The sequence below is a fragment of the Octodon degus genome, unplaced genomic scaffold (genome assembly GCF_000260255.1).
Source record: "Octodon degus isolate 3935 unplaced genomic scaffold, OctDeg1.0 scaffold00011, whole genome shotgun sequence".
NCBI lineage: Eukaryota > Metazoa > Chordata > Mammalia > Rodentia > Octodontidae > Octodon > Octodon degus.
This window is the reverse complement of record NW_004524587.1, coordinates 14,351,652-14,377,917: the sequence shown is the minus strand read 5'-3', so window position 1 is coordinate 14,377,917 and position 26,266 is coordinate 14,351,652. Positions and strand designations below refer to the sequence as shown.

The following is a 26,266-nucleotide window of genomic DNA, read 5'->3' as shown; positions in this document are numbered from 1 at the left end:
TTAATTTTTTTTTTATTTTTTATTTATTTGAGAGAGAGAGAGAGAGAGAGAGAGAGAGAGAGAGAGAGAGTGTGGTGTGTGTGTGTGGCCAGCTCAACCCACCAGGGGGCGGGGCTGGCTGGCATGTGGTGCTGGGGGATTGAACCGCGGTCCCTGATGCTTTGCCAAGCTTGTTCTAAGTAGGTACCTTAGACCACTGAGCCATCTCTCCAGCCCCTGAGACAGGGTCTTGTTGTGTAGTTCAAGGTGGTTGTATGCCTTAGCCTCCCCAGTGTTGGAATTACAGACATGCACCACTATGGCTGGCTAAACTTTATCTTTTGGTGTTGGGAATGGACTATAGGGCCTTGTGTTCTAGCACTAGGCTACCCACCTAGCCCCCAGATTCGAAACTCTTATACATCTGCCACCCACCCACTTTTCAAAGGAGCATCTTCCAACCTGTAGCTGTGGGTACAGCCTGTTGCAATCACTACACACTGCACAGAAACAGGTACAGGGTAGGCTCAACCAGGATGGGAAGCCACACCCGAGTCAAGTACAAGCACAACCTATCTTGTCTCATGCTCCACTGAGTCCTGGGCCTGATGCATGAAGCCTGGATGTGGGTACCCTAATAATACCTCTCTTGACTCAACACACGGGGCTTATAGCAGCAAAGGTCTTTTATTCAGGAGGCATGGGCCCTGGGCTGGCAGTTGGGTCTTCAGGGGTGCTATAGCGGTAGGCACCCAGTAGGATGGCATTGATGTGCTCCAGCGTCTGGTTGCTGAACACCATATTGAGGTGCTGTGTCCCGTTCAGGGGCAGCAAGTGTACACGCTGGGGTTGGCGGCCCTGCCAGAGACCACAGAGCTCACTGCTGCGTGTGGCCACTGTGTCATCACCATCTTCATAGAGCACATTCACAGGGTCCGAGTAGGGGAAGCCATGGTCATAGATGTAGGTGCTGGGTGTGGGCAGGCCCACACCATATATACAGTATACTTCCACTCCAGGTGCTGGGAGTCCTGCCAGCAGGTCACGTGACTGTAGCCACATGTACCAGCCATCCTCAAAATGCAGGTCTTCAAAGAAGCGCTGGAAGTCATGGCCTGTGTAGTTGAAGCTTGGTGTAGAAATGAACACATGGCCCTCAGGCCACACCTGGTCGGAGGGAAACATCCAGGGGGAAGTTGTCGTTATGCGCTGCTGCTCTCTCAGCTTGATGCTGGACATGAGTGGGATGCCCTGGTTGTTACCTGTGAACATGGAGTAAGACAGGGCAGGGAGCTGGGCCTGGTTACCTCTGGTACGCAGTTTGCCAGTGAGATGCTCAAAATTGTCCCTGGCCTGGATTGGCTTGTCAAGGAGACTAGAGCTGGCCTGGTTTTCAGTAGGTGCTAAATGTGTGCTTATTAAATGAAAGGCCATGATAGTATCTCTCTAAGACAGGGCTGTAGGGCCTCGGAAGTGTGTGTGGGGTGTTTCCTGAGGATGTGTGAAGCTGTGTGAATGGCGTAGGAGGTGCTGGCTTTTCTTTCTCAGGCTGTGTGAGTCCTCTGCTGCATAGGTGCCACAGGATTGTTTTGGGAAGGGTGAAAGAAGATAGCCTTCCATTTACTGGTAGATCATGTTTTTATCTCACCTGATTGTGAGCTTCTGGGGGAAGGCCAATCCTGGCAGTGTACAATAGGCTCTCAATAGGTGGCATCTGTGTCTGCTGGGTCCCTGGTCTACCCCTCCAGGAAGGGCAGGTGGGACTCTTCTCTCAGCTTGATGCTGGACATGAGTGGATGTGGAGGATCTGTCTTTGGGTAAGGGAAATGCTAGGCGTGGTAGTGCATGCCTGTAATCCTAGCACTTGGGAGGCAGAGGTAGGAGGATTGCTGTGAGTTTGAGATCATCCTGGGCTATAAAACGAGTTTAAGACCAGCCTGAACTGAACTGCAAAACAAGACCCTGTCTGGGAAAAAAAAAAAAAAAAAAAAAGAAAGAAAGAAATTCCTGTCGTCTGGGAGCAGGAGGAAGCTGAGAGTGGACTGGACCTGGAATCACAAGGAACACATTATGCTGAGTCAGACTGCTGGGGCTCACTTCCTCTGTTAATTTCCTCTATCACTACACAGACTTTGGGAGGAGCCACCCTAGTGGCCTTGCCAAGGCTATTGCTCTTGGGGAGTTAATGACAACAGGCATACCCCAGAAGTGGTAACTAATGCCCCGGTGGCAGCTCCATGGTCTCTTTACTCCATTCCCATGGCTCACAGGACAAAGATGATCAGTGGTCATCTTACCTGTGGCCAAGACCAGCATTGGCTTGGTAGAGCCACCCCAAGGAGCCCCAAGTGAGATAAAGCCATCAATAAAGCGGTCCTTCCATGACTGGGGCTGACGTAGCAAAAAATAGAGCAAGTGTAGGCAGCCAAGGCTGTGTCCAATGAGGAAGACGGGCTTCCCATAGGCAGCATACATCTCCTCCACCAGCCCGGCCAGCTTCTGGTAGTACTCCTCCTGCTGGCCTGCAGTGGGTGGATGATGGGTCAGGGCAGCAGAGTCAGAGGCCACTTGCCCTGCCCAGACCCATCATCTGCAGATGCTCACCGGGCTCTAGGCGCCAGTCATAGGGGGCAGCCCGCACTGTCTCATCTCGCACATACCCGTTGTTCACCAGATTCTGTACCAGGGTGTGCATGTAACCTTTAGGGAAACAGTGGCAATGAGGTTCTGGTTATGACACCTGTAGGCCAACCTTGCTGGCTCATCACAGGCCAGAGCCCCTGGCTGCTTTCCCAGTACACATACCTGCTAGCTTGTTGCTGTCCAAGTACTCAACAGAGTAGGTCTTGCCAAAGCCAGGGACACGGATCTCTACTCCAGGGGCATTGGATACACGTCCAGAGCTTCGGTTGTAGACAACCCTGGGGGCAGTAGGAAATTCAGCAGCCAGTAGCCAACGGGCAATGTGAGGCTGGGAAGAGCAAATAGCACATACCTGGTGTTATCAATCCAGCAGTCCACCCCAAAGGGTAGAAACATATTGAGATCCAGCCAGATGGTAAAGAAGTCCTCTGTCTTTCGGTAGCACATCCAGTTCACCACATCCGGTTTATCCAGCTTGGCTTCTAGCTGATTCCCCAGGCAGCCAGGCACTGTGGGTACCGGCTCTCTCTGGACTCCTTGGTTTCGCCCCATGACCCCACCCCTCCATCTCCCTTACCCTCAACTCACAGGCACTAACATGTACCCTTCTCCTGATCACACTCCCTTCCTCCCTACCCCTTTTGCAACCCCCTTCCCTTATAGCCCAAAGCCCAAGCTCCCATTAGGCAGGGAAGGTGCAGGAGCCAAGGCCACTGACCACTGCCCCCACAGAACAAACATCCAGCCTGGCTCTCTAGTATTGCCAAAGTCCAAGGTATGGGAGTGTGGGGGCTGGGCCTACAGCAGGGGGCAGGCCTTCATGGGCTTCTCCTGCTATCTGGCCCTAGGCTGGACATCTTGTCTTTGGTGGGTTAGGGGCCAAGGAAGAAATGGTACAGATAGACCCAGAGTCCAGTGTGGCCACTGCTGACCACAGCTTGTAATGTCTACGCCAGACAAGACATCAGGTACTCCCACACCATCTTATCCCCCTGGAGTAGGCAATCCAGAGAAACAGAAAAGTGTGGTAAAGGAAAGGGTAATTTCTATCTTTGGTCCTTTCCCATGCCCTGATGCAAGGCAGGCATCAGGGCTGATGCAGGGGGAAGAGGCTTTGGCAGTATCTGCTGCCAGGGGCTGGGGACCCAGGCTCCCTAAGGTCTGGGCTGGTGCCTCAGGGGCCTGGTGGGGGCTTACCGAGGATGACAGGCCGTGTGTGGTTACTGAGCTCAGCCTTGGGCGTGGTGTGCGGGGGGAAGAGCACATTGAGGAGCCAGAAGGGGGCAGCAGGAGGGAGCAGCAGCAGCAGCAGCAGCACCCATTGCCATGGGGAGCCGGGCAGCCCCATTCCAGCCCAGTGCCTACTCCAGATGAAGCAGCCTTGGGCTGGTCTTATCTGGTATGGGAATGGGAGGGGCCCCAGGGCCCGTGGGAGGGGCAGCCTGGCCAATGGGGGTGGCCAGAGACTGCTACTGCCAGGAAGGGGCATAGCCTCAGGGAGCCGGCTCTGGGCCTGGGTTCAGTTCTGCCTTCTTCCCTTGATGCCAGAGGAAACAGCCGGGGCAGCAGGAGGCCCAGAATTACACAATGTTTTATTGAAAAAAGTCAGGCCTCAGCTCAGCCAGCTCCATTCTGCTTGGCTTGGTGGGGGTCCCTGCCCACAGTAGCCTGAGCCAGGTCTTCTGCAGGAAGGCTGGGCTCTACCCCCTCCCTTACTGCCTTTCTCTCCTCTCTGATGGTGACATACAAACAATAAATATACAATAAATAGTGTTCCAGGGCCAGGCTACACCTTCAAACTCCACATGAGCCCCTACCAGACTTCTCTAGCAGGGCAGGCCTACTGGGATCTAGGAGGGGAAGTCCCCAAACTGCCCAAGGTCCTACAGGATCTCAGATCCATCTCCATTGCTAGGCCCAGGCCTGGTTTTCCAGGAGACCTGGCAAAGCTGGTCCAAGGCAAGGCTGGGCAAAGCAGAGCCAACAAGCAGGTGCTGGGGAAAGGAGGGCTATTGCCCTGGACACCCCCACTCCAGGTCATAAGACTACACTGGGCTCAGGAGTAGATGGTGATGACTTCACGGCCACCACCACGCACCAACAACACCCTCTCAAGGCCCTCGGTCAGCACCTCAAGGAACTCCATGTCTGTAGGGCATCAGGTCAAGGAGGCAACAGCAAGACCAAGGGGCAGCCAGGGCCACCCCCACCCAGGGGCAGCCGGGGAACTTGACCTGACCTTGAGTTGCCCATCTCCCACCTTCTGCCTCTCCAAAAAGGGATACAGTTCTCATCACCCTCGCTGTTTTTGGGTGGGCCAGGCATGTTCAGTAGGACCAGGCGGGCATCATGGGAGCGTGTGACAATGACTTCATTGAGCTTTACAGCAGTGTGCATGCGTCGTACATTGGACTGGTCCCTGTAGGAAATACATCTGATCACTGGAAACCATTCGCAAGGTAGCTTCCCACACAGCTTGTCTTTATTTTTATGTATTTAGTACAGGGTCTCACTTTGTAGATCAGACTCATAGTGATTCTCCTCTTTTCAGCCTCCCAAGCACTGGGATTACAGGAGTGCGCCACCACACCCAGTCTCAATCACCAACTCAGCAGGCCCCAGGGTGGGGCTGGCACAGTACACCAGGGATCAAACCCCAGCCACTAGACTCTGCCTAAGCAGGCGCTTTAGTCTGCTGAGCTATCTGGCTGGCTCTCATACAGCTTGTCTGGCCCCTCTCTGCCCCCACCCAAGACCCCAAACTAGCTGAGTCTGAATTTACTGCACTCACGGCTTAATGTGCACCAGCTCCCGGAAGTTGTCAGGGGCATGGCTAGGATCCCAGGGCTCAGTCATCATGTGCTTGTCCCGGGTCCATGTCATCTGGATCTTGTCAGCCACTGCTGCAGACTCATCCTCCTCATCCGAGTACAGGCTTTCCAGACGCAAGGCCGAATGCCTGTCCTTGACCAGTTGTGCCTGAGGACAATCAGAGTGGGCCCCTGGGAAAAGGGGTTCCTGACTGGTGGTCATAACCACTCTGTCTCCAGGAAATAAGCACTGGCTCAGGAGGGACCAAGGTGAGGTATTTTTCCCTTTTCCTTTCTCCCCCTCTTCTTAATCTTTTTTTTTTTTTTAGTTTTTTTTTTTTGGCCATGCGATTTTTTTTTTTAATATTTATTTATTTTTATTTATTACATTTATTTATTGTGTGTGTGTGTGGCCAGCTCAGCCCACCAGGGGGCGGGTCTGGCTGGCATGTGGTGCTGGGGATCGAACCGCGGTCCCTGTGCTTTGACAAGCTTGTTTCAAGTAGGTGCTTTAGACCACTGAGCCATCTCTCCAGCCCCCCCTCTTCTTAATCTTAATCTCAATCCCAATCTCTCCCTGCTTCAGCCTCTCAGAGTGCTAAGATTATGAGTGTGTACCATGATGAGGTTTGGGATGAGTCATTCTGATGCCCCCACCTAAAAGTATCTCCCAACATCTGACCTTGGCACCTGCCCTCAACCTGTACCAAAGCAGCCACTGACCTCTCGCTCCCGCTCAGTCTTGGTTAGCCGCATCTGCCGCAGCATCTGGGACCGTTGTTCCATCATCAGTGTGCGCTCATAGGTGTAGGCAGAGATGTCACTGTTGTGCTGGGAAGGGGGGAAGCTGTGAGCACTGGACTACATGGTCCTCCACATTCTCAGGGCCAGGCTGGGTAAGGGCAGCTCACCATCTCCACCACTTCCACCTCTGCCTCAAGGCGGAGGTGGTAGAGGAAGATGGCCAGGTCCTTCTTCATCTGGATGCTGTTGTCATCCATCTGGGCCACTGTGAAGATGCGCATCCGACACTTCCTCCAAACCTGAGGAAAGGAGCAAGGGGCCGATTCAGACAAAGCTGGCACTCCACAAGCCCCACTGTTCCTCCATGCCCACTTGCCCAGCTACCTTATGCTGGCGCAACAGGAAGGGCAAAAGCATGAGCATGCCGCCATCATGCACGATCCACCACACATCGATGTGGCCCTCCAGGTAGCGCTCATGGTTACTGGGGTAGAAGGCGATGTTCTTGGGCACCAGGAGTGCCAGATGGGCAGCTGTGGTGCAACGCACTGTGTCTGAGGAGGAGGAACACAGGTGACCGCCAGCCTGAAGCCTTTTGGTTTCTGCCACCTCACATGACCGTGGCCCCTGGTCCACCTGGCCCAGTCCCTCACACACCAATAAAGGTCTTCCAGGCACGGGGGTCCTCACTCTGCCGCCAACCATAGGGCCAGCCCAGCACCACGGAGTTATGTCTCATTCCGCCTAGGCCGCAGGACTGGATGAGGTGAGCCAGTCCTTCACGCACCTTGCTGGCCACCACTACCTGGCAGAAGCCTTTTACTTTCTCAATCTCCATCATGTTCTTGATTGTCTGTGAGGAACATACAAGCATCAGAAAGCAAGGCCACCAGCATCTCCCTCTGTCGGAGTCCTTCCCAGGGTCCTAGGGCAGTAACTGCTTGGGGTGGAGGAGGCCTGAACAAACTGCTCACCCAGAGGCCACATTCTTATGATGGTGCAAGTAACTCCTTGTTCCGGCTCAAAGGTAGCAAAGTGTTGCCCACTTGGCTGGCCAGGTCCCTTCCCCACACACTGGCTGCAGCCCAGATGCCATTGGTCTGGCGCAACTCTTCCCAACCCTCTAGCAGTCACCTGCTCAGCAGCCTGGGCCTCGCCATAGCTCTCCAAGAAGCTGCCTTGGATGACAGAGCCAACAATCGTTAGGCCTTTGCCAGCTTTAAGCTGGGAAGCAAAGGTGAGAAGCCGTGGGTACTTCACATGAAGGTCCTCATCTAGCTTCAGCAGCACCAGGAGCTGAGGCCTGCAGTGGGCAGATGGGGAGGCAGACTGACACAAGGCCTCAGGGAGTCCTTCCTCTTCTTCCCTTCTCAGAACACAGCCCCCACATGCTTGGGTAGCATGGAGCCAAGTGCTTGGCAAGGCCAGGACAGGTAACCTGACTACAGAGAGGGAGCCACCACCTCCTGACCCTCCCATCCTTACACAGCAAGACTCCATAAGGACCTTGAGATGGCTTGTCAGTCTGGCGTGAACTCACCTCCAGTTCTTGGTGTGAGGCGGCCCCTCTTCCAGCCGTAACAACGCATAGCGGGCAGCACTTAGGGACAGGCCTCGGATACCATCACCCCACTCTTTCTCAGCCCTACAGATGTCACCACAAGCTAGTGAGCCCCTGGTTCCACCAGAAATTTCATTTTTTCTTTTTATTTTTTCATGGTGATGGGGATTGAACCCAGGGCCTCACATATGTTAAACAAGTACTTTACTGCTGAGCCAGAAATTCTAGGGTTTTCTGTCTATGTGAAGGAGGGATGGAAGGGGGCCAGGTCCTGAGTCACAGCTTCTCAGTGCTGCCACCCATGGTATACAGCAAAGTGACCCAACTCCCCACAAGTCAACATTCAGACTATCTGCTTAGTTCTCTCCTGCTGCTGAAGGCTGGGTAGCAGCCCTTCACTCACCCTTGGTACTCGATGTACTTGTAGATCATGCCTGCAATGAGCATGGCGACCAGAGCATAGTACCACGAGGAGACAAACATAAGGGCCAGGCAGAGGCTCATGCCCAGAAAGGACAGTGTCCTAGGACAGAGTGGGGAGAAGCAGAAATTAAGAGAAAATTAGGAGTTAGAGGTGGGTGCCAGGATGTACCCCATCCCATGTCCTAAAGACCGTGTTAGGTTCCAGGTCACAAACTGGGTACAATGAGTAGTTTAGGACCCTTCAGTCTCCCTCTTCATAGCATTTCATCAATCTCAACTGCTGCTCAGGAAGCTCAAACCTCAGCAGAACGGGACTGCTGCACTCACTGGTATCTCACGTCAGGGAACTTGGCTCGGGTCCAGCAGGTACTTACCAATGATAATACTTGAACCGAGGCCGCCAGTTAGGGGTCCGCAGGAGCGTCTGCACAGCACAGGCCAGGTTCACAAAGAGGTAACACATCAGAAAGAACCTGCAGCACAGAGAAGTCGTTGGTGCAGAGCAGCTTCCTTGTTACTTTCAGGTGCCTCCTTTCAGGCTGCCCTGGACCGGAAACTAGGCCACATCATGGTCCCATCCTGCATGGGTTCAGTCACATTTTCCCAACCTCACAGCACCCATCCCCATGGCCTGATGCATGTGGAACTCCTCTGGAGGTGTCCTCACAGCCAAGTAGAAAGAGAATGAGCAATTGTTTAACCAGCAGAGTGGCTGGGGTGGGGATACAAGCAAGAGAATAGCTAGAATAGGATGTTACTGAGGAATGACAGGGCGTGCTCACCTGAAATGGCTAGCAATACTCAGCCCTGTGATCTAGACAACTAGTTGGATAAGGGGCTGTCATGCATGTGGGAAGAGGAGCAAGTCCAGACAATCACAAGGATCTGGGCATAGTGGTGTGTGCCTGTAATCTCAGCACTTGGGAGACCGAGGCAGGAATACTTCAAGTGCAAGGCCAACCTGAGCTATACGGTGAGTTCAAGATTGCTTGGGTAATATAGCAAGACTCTATCTCAAAAAAAAAAAAAAAAAGCTTATCAAGGAAGACAAGCCATGTGATGATGCACTGATGCATGCCTATAATCTCAGAGCTCTGGGAGGCTAAGGTAAAAGGACTGCAAGTTTTAGCTCAGCCTAAGTAACGTAAAGAGTTAGTGACCCTGTGTCAGAAATAAAAGATGGTTAGATAGCTCAGTGTGAAGGCCCTGGGTTCAGTCACCAGTAACTATAAAAAAAAAAAAAAAAAAAAGAAAAAAGATGACAAGTGAAAGCGCTGACTTAGAGACACAAAGCACTACAGAGGATCCTGGAGTTAGAGGCCTGGGCAAGGCCTACTACATGAGCCCCTCTGGAAGGCAACCAAAGAGCACAGGGCTGTGAGGTGGGAGTATCAACTTCTACCATCAGCTGACAATGAGGAAGGGTGACAAGAAGGCAGGAGGACTCCTGAGAGGGCTGCCTTGAACGGGAACTCTCATTAGCAGTTGCCAGAGGGATTTTTTTTTTTTTTTTGACAGAACGGGGGATTGAACTCAGGCCCTTGTGTTTGCCAGGGAAGCACTTATTCCACTAAGCTATCTCCCCAGCCTGCCAGAAAGACTCATGATAAAGGCTGAGCTCTAGCCTCTGTCTTTGGCAAGGGTGGTCACTACTCAAGATGACTATGGCAAGAACAGTTTGAGGGTACTACACTGAAGGGACCAGACATGGAATCACTAGCTGTGGTCCAGGTGGATGCTTCTGGGGGAGAGGAGACTCCTGTCAGGCCTACAGGCTAAGCAGGCAGTGAGGGATAGGTCCTTTGTAGCTACATAGCAGAGCAACTGCCATGGAGCAAAATGTACACGGATCAGAGCTGGGGAGATGACTTAGTAGAATAAGCGCTTGCCTGGCAAGTGCAAGGACATGAGTTCAATCCCTAGTTCCACCAAAAAAAAAAAAAAAAAAAAGTACAAGGATCCCAGCATGGGCAGGGCTAAACACAGCACTGGACAAAGTTCTGCCTCAGGAACTCCTGGGATTGCCAAGTGCTGACTACAACCTACAAGGAACCAGCATACTCACTTGCCTAGCTGCTTCTAGAGCATTGCTATTATTTTTACATTTTTTATGTATTTGGTACACAGTCTTACTACACAGCTCAGACTCATAGTAATCCTCCTGTTTTCAGCCTCCCCAGTGCTGGGATTACAGGCGTAGGCCACCACACCTGGACTCAGTCTGGCTCAATGTGCCCCTAGGGGGTTGGGGCCAGCACAGCATGCAGGATTGGGGATTGAACCCTGGTCTCTGCACTTGCCAAAGCAGGTGTTTAGTCTGCTGAGCTATCTTGCCGGCTCCCTTCCAAAACTTCAAACGCATATAAATTTGAAAATGACGGATAGGCTTGGCATGGAGGCACATGCTTGCCCATAATCTTGGGTGTTAGGGAGGCTGAGACAGGAGGACCACAAGTTTAAGCCCCATGTCTCAAAATAAAAAGGGCCAGGTACAGCTCAGAAGAATTCCTGCCTAGAATGCATAAGGGCCTGATTTCAATCCCTACTACAGCAGGGAGGAAAAAAATAATATGGATGGGGCAGTGGTAGCTTTACCAAGATGCAAAGGAGCAGGTCTACTGGTCTGCTTGGGGGAATCGCCCACAGTGGGACATGAAGTTTGTTGGTTACTTTATAGCTTCTGCACAGGTGCCAGGCTGGCTCTTGAAGTAGGGGCAGACTGAACCCTGCCAGGAAACATCTCCCCACACAGTCTAATCCAGCTTCCTGAACAAGCAGTGCTGCTGTGAGTGTAATCCTAGGCTCGGAAGCCTGAGGCAGGAGTATCATTTTGAGTTTCAGGTCACCCTGGGCTACACAGTGAGTTTAAGGCCAGCTTGAACTACATAGCAAGACCCCATCTCACCCTCCACTCCCCCCCCCAAAAAAAAAAAAATAAAGAAACATCAGGCAGGGTTGTGAGCTGCAAGGGGCCTGAGATAAGGAGTATTTAGGTTCTGGGAGCTTTTCCCAGGACCATCCCTTGCTCTAGTCCCAGCTTACATGGATAGAATGGGGGCCACCATGTCGAGGGAAGCGATAAGGATGCCCAGTTCAGCGATGAGTGCAGTCAGGAGGAGTGCCCACGTCGGCTCGCCATTTGCCTTCCCATGGCCGAATACCTGCAGGGACCAGAAAAGGAGCTGCTTCTCTCATCTGCCTCCCATCCCTGTGTCCACAAGGTATGGGCCACCCCTAAGTATCTGGATGGCAGTCACAAGTTTCCAGGCCTCTGCTCTGGATAAGCTTCAGGCAGGCCATAACATGCTAGGTGTAAGCAGCTGTGCCAATAGCAGGAAGGACCTGGGCAATTCTTGGTATGTCCTTATGGCTGTGCTGCAGCCAGATCCCTTTCCCCTGACCAGTATAAGGTACTAGGAGCAGCCAGACTGTGGGGCTTACCCGGAGGAAGGGAATGATGTTGTCCTTGGCGATGGCCTGCAACAGGCGTGGTGCCCCGGTGAGACTCTGGAGGCCAGCGCCACATGTTGAGAAGAAGGAGCCGATAACGATGACCCAGGGTGAAGGCCAGGCCAATGTGCCCACCACGATGTTCCTGCTGACACCATCACCATACCTGCCAGGACAGGTTCAGACCATGTTTTAGGCAAGAAGACCTCCAAGCCCTTGGTGGGGGTACTTACAGTGACAGATGTCAGGAGTCAGGAAGGAAAGCTACGGGGTAGGACTCTGGCCTCTGTTGGAGAAGGTAGTCTCCAGCTCCTATCCTTGCATCCCTGCTCTGGCCCTCATACTGATCCCAAGGTTGCCATCCTCTCAGCAGCAAAAGTCCTGGAGGGTTCCTGGCCCACCTGGTGGCACAGACCACCATGGGCAGCTAGAAGCCTGACAAGGATGAGGAACATGGCAGGGAGGCTGTGTGAGGGGAGGCAAAAGCTGAGGCATCGATACAGGAGGAGGTCGGGGTCACTCACTTGTCCCGAAGCACCACACCTTCGATGCAGGCACCAAAAAGAACCACACTGCTGAAGTCTGTGCTTCGTCAAGGAAGTTAGGTGTCCACTGAGCTGCTGTCAGGCTCACTCCCCACACAGGAGGCGAGAGGCCTTTGCCTCAGTCCCTGTGCACGGCCTGTCTGTGCTGAGGGTTCTGTGGGGTGCACATATATGTATGTGTGTGTGCCTCAAGTAGGTGTATGCATGTGTACGAGAGCAGGTACACACGGTGTCTATGCATGGTGACTGGGGACTCACCCACACCCTGCACATGTTTGGGAAAGGATACACACAAGTGAGGTGGTAACGATGGCCAGGATGGTCCCCACTGGGATGGACTTCTGGGCATCACGGAGGTCCCCAGAGCGATTGGAGCCAGCCATGATGCCTCCAAAAACATAAGAGAGACTCCCTCAGAGGACTGCCCAGGATTGGGGTAGGGGTAGTTGGGCAGGTAAGAGGGGCTCACCTGTTACAGATGGGAAGAAAATGCCAACCAACACTGTGAAGGACGTGGCAATATCAGCTACCACGTACAGGGGAAGATTGTCCTTCAGGCCGAGAGTGTCTGTGGAGGGCAGTCCATGCTTCTCCACAACTTCACCCTTCTCCAGGTAGGCGCTCCACAGGTTTTCTGTATGGGCATCAGTATCAACATCATAGCCCCACCGTACTCCCCAGACACATTAGGGCAGCCTAACTGGAGCCTGCAGATACAGGTGGTTCTGGGAGCTTGGGGAACAGTTTCAGCCCAGTGGCTGCTGTCTGCTAGATGTCAGCTAGGAGTCTGACAAAGGTGGCTGAGCCTTCATGAGCCAGAGCCTCCCACCGCCTGCCTCCCAGACAGAGGCCCTTTATGGTTCCTGTGGGAACATCCCCAGGCACATCAGGGGCTGGTGGCCAGGGGAAGAGAGGCTGCCAGAACTTTCCAGGGTTGCTGCAGGGCTGGGATGCTGGCCAAACAGCCTCTGTTCACCCGAAACTTAGCTGCCAGGAGCCAGGCTGAGAGGACACTGCTGAGTTGGGAAGGCAGCCAGACTGCCCCCCATTCCTGAGCTGGCCACACAAGGACGGCTCTGTGTTGTGCTCTCCTGCCCAGCCTGTAGGCTCAGGGACAGGAGGGAGGACCTACCCTGGAGCACACCAGCAGCTGCCCCAGGGATGCCAGGAATCTCAGTCACATTGTTGAGCAGGAAGTAGGGGTCACATGAGTCGGTGGTAAGGTTGGGGCTGTGGCAGAATAAACTCCACAGCTGGGTGGCCACTGTCTCATTGTCTACCACAGTTGTCTTGGCGCAGACATCAAACTGGTCCCGGGACAGGGTCCGGTTGCCTAGCATGCAGACTCTGGGGAAAGAAGCATCAGCACCTGCTCAGCTGGAGGCCTCTGCCTGTCCCCACCCTGAAGCTTTGGGGGACCCAGGGCATCAGAGGCTGTCCACTTGGAAAGAATACCAATGCGATGCCTGGATAAATGACAAAATTACTTACGGAAACACAGGAGGGTCAAAAATTGACTTGATGCCTCCAGCATAGATGGAAAGGATGGAGATGATCACACAGGCCAGGAAGAGTGAAGCAAATTTGTTCACATACTTGACACCAACAAACACCACTAGAGTCATGAAAGTCAGAAAAATGGTCCCATATACACGCATATTGTTCAAGGTGGCACTTGATGTGTCATGAACACCCGATGGGTAAAAGATGGCAGCTGGTGGGGCAATGTAGGTCTGAAACAAGATAGGTACAGAAGGTACAATCTTTTTATTTGAGAGCAAAACACGTCACTTTGGTTTTCTTTTTAAAAGTATATCTAAAAGAAGTCAGTCACAAAAGACCATAGACTATATGGTTCTACTGATGTGAAATGTTCAGGCTGGGATTGGTTGTATATACCTATAATCCCAGTGTTCTGGGAGGCTGAGGCAGAAGGATATCAAGTTTGAGCCAAGCCTGGGGAAGTCAGTGATCTTGTGAGACTCTGTCTCAAAAGATAAAAACTGGGCTGGGGATATAGCTCAGTATGAAAAGTCCAGGGCTCGGGAGAGAACTAGGTGGTCTAAGAACTTGCCTGGCAAGCGGAAGGACCTGGGTTCGATCCCTGCTAATGCATGCCATGCTGGCCCCCGGGCACACCAAAAACTGGCCACCAAAACCCAGTGTGGTGGTGCACACCTATAATCCCAGTGCTGGAGAGGCTGAGACAGAAGAATCACTAAGAGTCCGAGCTGTGTAGTGAGACCCTGTGCCAAATAAATAAAAGATTTAAAAAAAAAGGACCAGAAGAGAAACCTAGACATAGTAGATTAGGGATTGTCAGGGGCTGGTGGTGAACAGAGAATTAATTAATAAAGTTTCTTTAGGGGTGCTGAAAATGTTCTAAAATTGATTGCAGTGATGGTTACAACCTTGTTAAAATGTTAAAAACTGATGAATTGTGTATATAAAAAAAATTTTTTTTTGTACTGAGAGTAAGCCCAGGGTCTTTATCCTGAGCTATGTACCCATGTCTTTGGTTTATTTTTATTTAATTTTTGTTAAATTGCTAAGCCATCCAGGCTGGAATTCAACCTGTGATTCTTCTGCCTCAGCCTCACATGGTGCTGGGATTACAGGTATGTGGCACCACACTTGGGTTAAAGTGTACACTTTCAATGGGTAATGAATTGTATGGTATGTCACCTAGGTATTACATTAAAAAAAGGAAGGAAAAGAAAAGAGCCAGGTATGGCTCTTTCACACAGGCCAGGAAGAGTGAAGCAAATTTGTTCACATACTTGACACCAACAAACACCACTAGGGTCATGAAAGTCAGAAAAATGGTCCCATATACACGCATATTGTTCAAGGTGGCACTTGATGTGTCATGAGCACTCCCAGGTGGTAGATACTTACAATCCTAGCATTCTGCCTCTGGTGGAGGCAGGAGGACTGCAGTGAGTTTGGGGCTAGGCTAAACTACATAGCAAAACCCAGTTTCAGAAGAATTAAAAAAAGAAAGAAAGAAAGAAAGAAAGAAAGAAAGAAAGAAAGAAGGGGCCGGGGAGATGGCTCAGTGGAATAAGTGTTTCCCTGGCAAGTGCAAGGGCCTGAGTTCAATCCCTGGTTCTGCCAGAAAAGAAAAGAAAGAAAGAAAGAAAAAAAGAGCAAATGAAGACAAAAATGGTTGCCAACCTGAGCGGCGCAAGAGCCAAAGTTTGAATAGCAGGGCTGGAGAGATGGCTCAGTGGTCTAAAGCACCTACTTAGAACAAGCTTGGCAAAGCACAGGGACTGTGGTTCAATCCCCCAGCACCACATGCCAGCCAGCCCCGCCCCCTGGTGGGCTGAGCTGGCCACACACACACAGCCACAGCCACAGACACAGACACATACACAAAATAAATAAATGTAAAAAAGAAACAACAAAGTTTGAATAGGAAAATAAATAATAGTAGTACTGGATTATGACCAATAACCCTGAAAACAATAAATATTCTCAAACCCATATAATTACACATTAAATAAATAAATTGGGGAGAAGGGGCACATTTCCTTACAGAATTTCAAGTAATAAATGTGGAAGAAATATGAGAAACAGAAATCAGATTTTAAAAGTCAGAAGATCTAGGCACTAGTTGCACACCGCAGGCAGATGACCAGGTGAAGAAAGCCAGGCAGACCTGCTAAATATCTCCTGCTCTCTGAGCCCTGAGAGTGGGGCAAATCTGTTCCCCAGAGCTCCCCATCTCATCTACCACCCTCTTGGTGGTTCAGAAGAGTGAAGGCTGAGTTTGACAGGGCACCCTGGGTCTCGGCAGGAGCCTCTGACCTCCAGACAGCATCCTACAGCTGCTCAGCCTGACTTAAGGACAAGGAGAGGCTGCATGTGAAAGGCTCTGGGGGAGCAGAGCTGGCCAGAACTCACACAAGCCCAGGAAGTGCTCTGTGTTCAGTTTCTCCAAAATTGGTCACTCATGGGCCAGGGAGATAGTGCAGTAGAATATGCACTTGCCTGCTAAGCGCAAGGGCCTGAGTTCAATCCCTGGTTCTGCCAAAAATAATAAATAAAATAAAATAAGTAAAAAAAAAAAAAAAACCAAAAAACCCAAACAAACAAAATTAGTCACTCATGCTAAGTGCAACGGTTGGTGGACTTCCTGCCATGGCTGCAACAGTGCCTGGGCAGATGAGAAACTCACACTAAGGCAGCCAGGCCCCTTCCCTGCCTGGCCCAAACTATAGCAAGGGATGAAGGGGCCTAGGCAAAGATCCTTCCCTCTCCAGGTCTCCTACTGTATAACCCTAGACCCTGGCCGTGGGAAGGGAGCACACACTGTAGGGGCGTCTGTGTGGACTCCACATCTGGAACGAATCAGAGCTCAGCCTGACTCACCAGCAAGATCTCGATGGCCCCCAGGATGTACATGGCTGCTGCAAATGTTGTTCCCAGGTAGAAGCACAGGCCCACAGCTCCTCCAAATTCTGGTCCCAGTGAGCGGGAGATCATGAAGTAGGAGCCACCAGCTATAGCAGAGAAAGTATACAAAGATCAAGGCTGTTCTTCAAGGGAGTGCCCGTCATAAAAATGCAGTAGGGGGCTGCATATACAAACCAGGGCGGGATCAGTGTCTTGTCTAGCATTTTTGCCCCCATGGCCCAACAGCACAGGCCTCCCCCCAGGCAAGTGTGTGGAGAGTGGTGAGGCCACAGCTGAGCCTAACACACATGCTGTTGAGACTAAAGTAAGGCCGGTCCAGCAGGTGTCTGGCCTTGGTGTTCCTCTCTGTTAACCACAGCAGATAGTTCTGAGAATGTTTTGTTTTCAGGATTCTCAGCAAAACACTGAGACTGCACTTTTGGCCCCATGGCGGGCTTCCCCCACTTTTTACAGTGTATAAAGAAGCAGGCCATGCTGGCTTGTCGCTGCCTCTCCATTTCAGAGGTCAGGTCCCACCGGACCTTCCTTTCCATGTGTCCACAGTGTTTTTCTTGATCTCCTGCTGCCCCCTCTCAAGACCTCACTCCCTGTGCAGGTCACGGGACAAGTGTCCATGGCATGCCTTGAATCTGTGCTTCCATCAGAATTTAGCACACTGCCAGGGAAACTAAGAGTCACAACTGGGCCCCAGGGTGGCAAAGGTACAGAGACAAGGGTGATCCCAGGTTACTGAGTGCAACTGCTCTGATAAAACCTTTCTGGTGAAAATCTGGACTAGACATCAAGGAATTTAAGGGTCAATCCTTTCATCCTGTAACCCCACCTCTAGGACTTTCCTAAGGGAAATGCCAGCAGCGAGAACAGAGAATAGTGTTCAAGGCTATTCATGACGATAGTGTTTACAATCGCAAAAGAACAGAACCGAAAGTTAGGAGGAGAATAATCACATAAATTGAACTCTATCCATCCACAGAGAACCTTGTTTTTAATCTTATTTGGTACAGGGTCATGCTATGCAGCTCAGACTCATAGTGATCCTCCTGTCTTAGCCTCCCCAGTGCTGGGTTTATGGGCATGTGCTACCATACCTGGCCCTGTGGCATGCAGGGATGGCATGGCATGCAGGGATTGAACCCAGATCCTTGCCCTTGGCAAGCAGGCCCTTAGACCACCAAGTTATCTCCCCAGGTAAGAGAACCTTGTTTTTAAAAAGGTTGTTTCCAACATGGATATCTACACATAAAAAAGGACAGCCAGGTGGGATAGTGCATGCCTATACTTCCAGCACCCTGGGAGGCTGAGGCAGGAGGACCACAAATTCAAGCCCAGCCTGGGTAGCTTAGTGACTTACTGAGACCCTGTTCCAAAATAAAAAAGGTCTGGGCATATAATTTAGTATGAAGGCCCTGGTTTTAGTCCCCAGTACACCCCTAAAAAAAAAACAAAAACAAAAACAAAAACAAAACAAAAAAAAAACAGCTCATCTGTTGCTCTGAGAAATTCTGTGTGTACATATACACATATATACACACACACAGAGTATCATACACATACACACATATATATGTATATTACATATATCTATTCACAGACTCTGCAGCTGGCTTGCAGTGGTGCTCACCCACCTGGAACCACACCATTGGTGGCGATGGCACTCATGGAGATCGCTGTCAGCAGGGTCTGAGGGAAGAAGGGGCTGGATGAGCATGCTGTCTGTGTGGGCTCCCTGGGGAGACCACCGCCTACGAGCACTTACACAACAGCAGCAGATGAGCACAATGAGGAGGGCCTGCAGCACCCCGGCCATGCCCACCATCCAGGTGAGCCGCAGGAATAGGATGACTCCAAAGATATTCTGCAAGCAGGGCAGGTACACCCCCATGAGGGTGCCCATGCTGGGTGCCTGTGTGGGCAGAAGGGGCAGGGGCACAGAGCATCAGAGGGGCCTGGACGCACCAGAGAGCAGCTCCCAGTTACCCAGCAGCCCTGACCTGCACAGCGGTGTGCAGGAGATGGGAGCACAGCTAGGACCTCTCTATTGACTTGTATAAGACAGTCACGACTGGGATGCTATAAAACCTCACTCTAAAATCCCTATGTGAGCTTTTGAAACTTAACTCAAGATACTATTTCTTCTTGTCTGTTAAACTTCTAGAAAGAGGGATCTGGCTCAGCAGGTCCCAAGAACCCAAACCAAAGTCCAAGAAGTTGGCTCTATCCTTTGCTTTCTCCAGTCCCCACACTTCAGTTCACTTGGACACAGGGACCTGCCCAACTTGCTTCCCTGCTAGACCAAGGTTGGTTTTGCCATAGCCACAGAACTTGAAGTGGGGCAGTGCACCAGGCCATTGGATTCCATACTCCAAGCCGTTCCACTGCCAGGGGTCCCTGTGCAAGCCCAATCTCACCATCCCTCTGGGATGACCTCTAGTCCAGTGTGTGGAGTGTGGTTGACTCTTTGGCTTGTGCCATCAGATCACCTCCCTGGTCAGCCCCAATCCTGGACCACAGTGCTCCCTCAGCACACTGGAACCTGGCCATGTGCTACTCTGGCCTTGCTCACTGTCTGCCAGACTCTTTAGTGAACCCTCTAGAAGGTTTAACTATTATCCCTCTTACAAACTTCCCCTGTGGTGGATGGAATTGGTACTCTCTCTTGCACTTCTTCAATACTGATATATCCTTCTCTGTAACCAATGGTTTACTAGTATGTGCCATAACCATACTGGCTCATTTACTGGCCTGTCACCACCAGGCCATATGGGTCCTCAAAAGGTACTCCTAAACCCAGTGAGTAGTGCCTTAGAATTGACTACCCATCCCATCTGGAAAAATCTCACAGAGAGATTAGCTGTAGGAAGACAGGTAAGACCAAACATCCAGATCCTGTAGGATTTCTCAAGATAGTAAAGCAATGCAGGGAGCCAGCCAGGGGCCAGGGCAGAGGCCACATACTCAGAGGCAGGGCTGGTACAGCCCAGGGAAGTAGGGCCCTGAGAACTGGCCCTAGAAGCCAGTCAAGCCTCCTCTGCTCTGAAGCCAGGGTGGTGAGAAAGCTAGGTGGCCACAGGAACCCTTCTGCAGGGTCCAGACGTGGGGCAGGGTCTATGTGCTGCATACAGGACCTTGGAAGGGCTTGGGCAAGGACAGACACTCAGTCACACTGTCCAGGACAGTGTAGGTGACATGATCTGCAGTGCATCTGGGCTCCGTCTGATCCCTTCTCAGAGACTACCCACTGCATAGTGGCAGTGAGTGTCCCTTGTCCCACCCCCATTCTAGGCTGAGTCACTCCAAGAAAAGGGCAGTGTGGGAAAGGGCAGGGCCGGAAATGCTTTCAGCATCTCCAAATATCCTCTGGCAGGCTCAGAAGGTCACGGAGCCGAAGCCGGAGTAGTTGCCAGGGAGAAGCTGCTTTTGGGTCTTGCCATGGTCTGGTTGGAGGCTCACCCTTCCTGCTTCAACGTTTTATTCTAAGGCACAAGTCACAGTAGCCCTGGATGAAGCACACAGCTCCTTAGCTTCCGACTGATTCCCAAAGGCTTGCTGACCAGGCTCCTCCTCCTTCCGTGGAAAAAGCTACAGGGGCTGTGGTCCATCAGCACTCACTCACGACCTCACCTTGGAGTTCAGTGAGGGGCTGCTAAGCCAAGCCCATCCACCTCGCGGGCTCCCCACCAGACCAAAGCCAGGCTGCGCTCCCACAGTCCTGCTGAGATGTGCACTAGCTTTCACTGGGTGCCTTTTCACCCCCAATCAGCATTTCTCCGGCTCAGCCTCAAGAGTCAGGCATGATGAGGCTCTTTTTTTTTTTAAATTTTATTTATTTATTTAGTGTGTGTGTGTGTGTGTGTGTGTGTGGCCAGCTCAGCCCACAAGGGGGCGGTGCTGGCTGGCATGTGGTGCTGGGGGATTAGAACCGTGGTCCCTGTGCTTTGTTTAGCTTAGCTTGTTCTAAGTAGGTGCTTTAGACCACTGAGCCATCTCGCCAGCCCCATGATGAGGCTCTTACCCATGAATCCTACCATTCACTGCTGCCCCCCAGTCAGGAGCTGGGCCCATCTCCTGCAAGGCTGGATAGGCATGGCCTGAGATAGTGAGGGTTCTGTGCTATCTTCAGTCCAGAACATACCAACAAAATCCTAACTAGTTAGACAGGACAGGGGTTGGGTCTGTGCAACCTCAAGATCCCAGCTGTTCTCTCAGAGTGGGCTGATTTGTCTATTGCAAGGGCAAGATGAGGGATACACTTCTCCTTGGTCTATACCAGCAGGGCCCAGCTCTCACAAGTGGGTCTAAGGCTAAGGACTTGACTTATCCCAACTAGGAGTTGCTTTTGCTTGTATGGACCTCCAAGGAAAATACTATAGCCAGGGCCAAACCCCAGCTCCTTCCAAACACGGCTGCTCTTTCCAAACCTCAGGGAGGCAGCACATAGAGGTGGAGGGTTCCTTGGATCCCAACCAAAATGTATAGGAAATCTCTACCCTCAGTGAAACTAAGGCCCACAATGGAGCGTAGTGCAAAGATGAAAAAGTCATCCTTAAGTCAGAGGGGGACTGTAGGGTCACAGCCTGGAATGTGAGCAGGTGATGCAACTGGGAGAGGGACAGGGACACCCCTTAGAGAAGCACCAGCTTCCTACCACATCTAAGTGTTCCCCTACCCTGGAGGGAAGAAACCCAGAGGGCTCCACCAGTGAAGCGTTGGGCCAACCTGGGAAAGTGGGTTTGTCACTTGCTCTAGGTTTCACTGTCATAACCCCTAGGGACGACCAGGTTTCTGGCTTAGCCACCCTGATATACCAGTGATCTATTATTTCAGTTACATCCACTGTCAATACACCAATCTTTCCCTCAGATTTATATGCTGATCTCAGGCAGGTTACTTAAGACCCTGCCACTCACTTTCTTCATCTGCAAAGTGAAAAGGAACCAGGTATAGTGGGAAATAACTAATCCCAGCACTCAGGAAGCTGAAACTAGAGGATGGAGAATTCCAGGCTAGCCTGAGCAACGTGGGGACATCCTGTCTCAAAATAACAAAATTTAAAAAGCCAGTAAAAGATCAGGGATATAGCTCAGAAGAGGTAGAATGCTTGCCATGCACAAGGCCCTGGGTCTAATCCTTAGCACTGCCAAAAATAAAAATGGGGGTGGGGGGGGGACCAGACAGAGACACTGAGACAGATAGAAAGATAGACAGAGACAGAGAGGGAGAGAATCCAGGCTTAGTGAGCCAGGAGATGTATTCCATAGCTTGGGTAAGCAGTGGACAGGGCTAAGAAAAAGATGAAGATAACAATAGCACCTACCTCACAGCTTTTGTTTTCTGAGACTAGGTTTTGCTATGTTGCCTCGGCTGGTCTCGAACTCCTGGGCTTAAGTCATCCTCTTAAGCCTCCCCAGCAGCTGGGTCTACAGGCTGGTCTGGCTTCTAGCTCAGAGCTTTGCTGGGAGGATGACATGTGAGAAGGGAGGTCCATTCATAGCATGGTGCCTCACACAGCAGGGGCTGCTGCATCTGAGAGCCTGCCTGGCCCATTCCTCCCCCCTTAGCAGCGCCTCCTTGGCTCACCCCTGAAGCCTTAGTCAGCACAAGGTACTCAATGCTCATCCTCTCTTTGTGTACCTGGTGTCCCATCCTCTCTCCCAGTGGTGTGGGAAGCAGCCACTTCCGTGGCGTTCTGGCTGTCATCCCAGGCACGGCTCAATTCTGACCACAACTGGCTCACCTTGGCTGCTCTCCGGCGGGTGCTTTCCCCACTCTCAGCCTCTTCATGCTCCTTGGCACCCTGGCTGAGGTTGGTGTAGCTGACAAGTTTGCCCAGAAGAGATGATACCTTTGGGCGGACGTCCAGCTCCTCCTGTAAACAGAGCCACAGGGCAAGATGGCAAAGGGCCAGGCTGGCGCCAGGCTACCTATATGCAGCCAGCAGCCTGGCCTGTGGCCCTTTGCCAAGCCCTGAGGCAGGATTGGACCTGATTCCAGCTCTTGCCTGGAGAAGCTTGGGCCAGACAACCAGACAGGTGTGGGTACCACACCCTAGCACGTGGGCAGTCAAAGGCCCATCCCAGCCCAGCAGCTGCTTTTCTCTGCCCCACCTTGACTGCAACCACTGCCATCCCATTTGTAAAAACTATCTGCCTCAAGGAATTCAGGCAGGCAGGCAGGCAGATCCCACACTTCCTCCTGCCTCATCTGCTTGGTTACCTCCCAGCTACCACTGGGGATTCACATTTGCCCACAAAAAAACCCACTTAGTCACCCCAGGGAACCAAGAAGACAAAATGATATCTGGGACAAGGGAGTTCTCTCCTGGATGGTTGCCCCACAGCCCTGGATCCTTGTGAACAGCCCTGAAGTGTGATCCTGGTCCCCAGTCTGTCCTGGCGGGAGTGGGAATCAAGGGCTTCATTGCAGAAACGTGCTGCTCTTCCAGGTCAGAGGCCGCCTAGGGCTCAGGACCCCAGGCCCAAGTAGGGCCTTGGCTTTCCCTGCCCGTACAGCCTTCTCAGTGCTGGGCCCCCACCTTCCTCTTGCCCACGTTTAGCTTTCTCCTGCTGGTCAGCTCCTTCCTGACCCTACATTTGGGGAGGAGGGTGTGTGTATGGGAATTGAAGATGCCGGCCTTTAACACGGAAATTGAGAAGCCTACATTATTCAGCCATGGGGCAGATGAATATGTGGGTCTGACTTTAGGAGCCTAAATCATGTCTTAAAACTAAATCTTACTTTTCAGCTTGAGTCTAGAAATGATAAAATTCAAGTTCAGAGGCCTAAATTTGGGAAATTTTCTAGAGAGGTGTCTGCCGAGTTATAAATATGAAGGGTAGGGGCAGATGAAGGAGGAAGGACCAGGCCTTAGTATGCTAGAGGAGGATAGAGCTGGAAGAGTCAACTAGAAAACAGAAGGAAGAGCCCTTGGGAGAGAGCCCAGGTATGGACAGAAGTTCTGTGAGTGGAGCAAAAAGAAATTCTAAGGAGGTGGTCACCTTGCTGAGGGGCTGAAAAGGAGGCACAGGTGAACAGTCACGGAGATGGCAATGGAGACTGGATTGTGAGCAGCCTCTGGGAAAGCAGTTTCACTCTGAAGGGCAACAGGAATCACAGCCTAGTTGCCAAGGGAGCAGGCAGCCATGAGGGGACTGGAGGAGGAACCATCCTCCAAATTTCCTGCTCAGGTGAGGGGTCCCCCGACAGGCCCCTGCCTGCCCACCTGCCCGCCACACCTGTGGCCCAGAATGGCTCCTCAGGTACCTCAAAAAGTGCCAGGTTCCTATCATAGTAGTCACTTCCTCTGGAAGCCTCCAAGGGGCAAAGAAAAGGGCTGTTCTCTCTGTGGTTACCCTGTCCTGTGGATAAAGAGACAGAAGAAAATTCTGGTTAGTGGCTGCCTCTTGAATCCCCAAAATACACTCTCTATAAAACACTCTGGGGGCCAGAGAGATAGCTCAGTAGAATAAGCACTTGCCTGGCAAGTGCAAGGTCCTGAGTTCAATCCCCAGTACCACAAAAAAAAAAAAAACCACTCTGGAGCCAGGTGAGGTGGGGAATAGATGTAATTCCAACACTTGGAAGGCTGAGGCAGGAGGATCATGAGTTTGAGGCCAGTCTGGGCTACATAGCAAATTCAAGGATACACAGCAAAATTCTGTCCCAACAACCAACAAAACCAACTCAAAACCAATCACTCCATGAAAAGCCAGAGATAACCTGGGAGATGTAAGCAAAACCCAGCACATCATTCTCTGCAGCATAGCACACCAATGAACAAGCCCCACATACAGCAGCACCAGCGCAGGCTGGTGAGTGTGGCGGGGAGAGGGGGCGGGATTTAGTCTTGGCCGGCCCTCAGGCTTCCCCAGTTTCTTCCCTGCTCCAGCAAGCACATAATATGTCAGAGCCAAGGTGTGGTGCTGGGACCTGACAGATGAAGGAGCACACTGCACCTCTGGATAACGTGGCTGTGGCTTGCTAGCCTTCTCATCAAGCTCCTCGCAGAGGCGCCCTGGAGAGCACCCTGGGGCATTCTGGAAGACAATCCAGGCACTTTGGAGCGGAAGGGTGTGTGTACCCCAGGGGTCACCTACATAAAACGGACTGCCCGGTGGGTGTTGGGCTGTGCTGGGTGGAAAAGCAGTAGTGTGGCTGCTGGCAGGAGCCACACCTTGCCCTTCTTTCCCAGATCCTAGTAGTCTGCTCCAGAACAGGTGGGAGCTGATGCGAACCTATATCCACCCCACAGGTTGCTGAGATTCGGTCTCATCTCCAAGAAAATCTGCAGAAAGCAGCCAGATACCCCTTTTCTTGCCTCACATCAACTCTTCTGTTTCTCAGGCTTTGTCCCTTGTGCCCTTCACATTCCCAGCTTTCAGCCAAACAGAGAAGGCCAAGCACTGCTTTTCTAGGTGTCGAGAGCCGCCCCCCCCCACCCCAAGGTAGCCAGGCAACTTCAGCATTGGCTTAAGATCTCACAGCAATGGGAAACTGATATTTGGGTTCAAATAAGCAACTTTGGTGTTGAATGGCAGTCGTGTGCAGTTCAGAGGGTAGATGGATTGGGTGTCATTACCAACCCAGACTAGTGGTGTGATTGAGCTATGTATCTTTTCTGTTTCTTTTTTGTCTTTTTGAGATACAGTCTCATTATGCAGTTCAGGTTGAGCTTGAGCTCACTTTGTAGCCCAGGCTGGTCTTGAACTCCAAATGATCCTCCTGCCTCAGCTTCCCAAGTACAGGAATTACAGGCATGTGCCACCATGCCTGGCTTTTTCTGTTTCAAAAGTCCACAATTTGTCTCTTGTTTGCAACTGAGAATGTTAACTGATGCACTCCTCCATGTGAAACATTCTTTTGCTATTAGCATGTAATTTCACTTGTCCTCTAAGCCCACAACCATTAAGTATTGTACTGTTGACTATCATCAAAACTGATGGAGAAAATGTGCCCATGACAGGGCCAGTGAGATAGCTCAGCAGACTAAATGCCTGCTTTGGCAAGTGCAGGGACCGGGGTTTGATCCCTGGTCCCCAATGCTGCACAGGTCCTGCCCCTGGGGCCCACTGAACCAGGGACAGAGTTTGGGTGCACGCCTGTAATCCCAGCGCTGGGGAGGCTGAAAACACGAGCTGCATAGTGAGACCCTGTACCAAATACATAAATGCAGAAAAAGAAAAACAAAACGTGCCCACAACAATTTCCACGGCAGTCAGCTCCCCCTCCTAGGTGCATGTGCAAGCTCTACATCTGCCTCACAGAGCAACCCAATTAGCTGGTGGGCCAAGCAGTTCAGTTCCACATTTGATGGTGCCAATGCTAATGGCAGGGACAACACAGCCCTACTCAGCCCACCAAGTCATGTTACAGTTCAGTGGGATCACACCAGTTCCTCAGACACTGACACTTGCTTACTCGGGATACTTGCTTACTCGGGATCCGGATCAGGAGGAGTCATAAGAAAACCCTGCAAACCCAGTAATACTGCCTTTTATATTGACAGCTCTTCAGTGAGAAGCCTCTGAAAATTACTCATGTCTTTTTTATGACAAAAAAAGTGTCCCCCCTGAATAAATCAGATTCTTCATTTTGACATCTTATTTCCATCTGTCTTGGCTGCCAGGAATCTCCACGCTAAATTTACGGGGCTATCATTACCTACTTAATTGCAGCTTTTTTTTTTTTTTTTT

General features: G+C 51.5%; 2 protein-coding genes across 2 annotated transcripts in view; both read right to left on the bottom strand.

Annotated features, from left to right (window-relative positions):
• Nucleotides 1–648: 648 nt before the first annotated feature.
• On the bottom strand, nt 649–4,237 carry Lcat (lecithin-cholesterol acyltransferase). The gene is made up of 6 exons (XM_004625843.2): nt 3,820–4,237; nt 2,975–3,131; nt 2,785–2,900; nt 2,584–2,679; nt 2,277–2,501; nt 649–1,241 (listed from the first exon to the last, which is right to left on the bottom strand). Exons 1-6 carry the CDS (start codon nt 4,109–4,111, stop codon nt 667–669), a joined length of 1,461 nt encoding a protein of 486 aa, XP_004625900.1. The 5' UTR covers nt 4,112–4,237; the 3' UTR covers nt 649–666.
• Slc12a4 (solute carrier family 12 member 4) overlaps nt 4,195–26,266 on the bottom strand; it is a 25,278-nt gene continuing 3,206 nt past the window's right edge. The window contains exons 2-24 of the mRNA XM_004625844.2: nt 23,838–23,932; nt 22,312–22,443; nt 18,334–18,480; nt 18,203–18,257; nt 16,533–16,663; nt 13,647–13,888; nt 13,288–13,502; nt 12,625–12,789; nt 12,445–12,543; nt 12,135–12,192; nt 11,602–11,776; nt 11,203–11,321; nt 8,535–8,633; nt 8,141–8,260; nt 7,717–7,821; nt 7,311–7,479; nt 6,834–7,029; nt 6,561–6,730; nt 6,344–6,475; nt 6,156–6,263; nt 5,414–5,601; nt 4,908–5,041; nt 4,195–4,770 (exon numbers count right to left, since the gene is read on the bottom strand). Coding sequence (XP_004625901.1) covers nt 4,679–4,770; nt 4,908–5,041; nt 5,414–5,601; nt 6,156–6,263; nt 6,344–6,475; nt 6,561–6,730; nt 6,834–7,029; nt 7,311–7,479; nt 7,717–7,821; nt 8,141–8,260; nt 8,535–8,633; nt 11,203–11,321; nt 11,602–11,776; nt 12,135–12,192; nt 12,445–12,543; nt 12,625–12,789; nt 13,288–13,502; nt 13,647–13,888; nt 16,533–16,663; nt 18,203–18,257; nt 18,334–18,480; nt 22,312–22,443; nt 23,838–23,932 — 3,146 coding nt within the window. The 3' untranslated portion in view covers nt 4,195–4,678. The remainder of the gene's footprint in view (nt 4,771–4,907; nt 5,042–5,413; nt 5,602–6,155; nt 6,264–6,343; nt 6,476–6,560; nt 6,731–6,833; nt 7,030–7,310; nt 7,480–7,716; nt 7,822–8,140; nt 8,261–8,534; nt 8,634–11,202; nt 11,322–11,601; nt 11,777–12,134; nt 12,193–12,444; nt 12,544–12,624; nt 12,790–13,287; nt 13,503–13,646; nt 13,889–16,532; nt 16,664–18,202; nt 18,258–18,333; nt 18,481–22,311; nt 22,444–23,837; nt 23,933–26,266) is intronic.

Coding starts and splice junctions, on each gene's coding strand:
- Lcat (XM_004625843.2), bottom strand. CDS start 4,111: ATGCCCCTTCCTGGCAGTAGCAGTCTCTGGCCACCCCCATTGGCCAGG. Junction 2,901..2,974: donor TGCTGGATTGATAACACCAG/GTATGTGCTATT, acceptor TACTGCCCCCAG/GGTTGTCTACAACCGAAGCT. Junction 2,502..2,583: donor TGACTGGCGCCTAGAGCCCG/GTGAGCATCTGC, acceptor CACCCACTGCAG/GCCAGCAGGAGGAGTACTAC.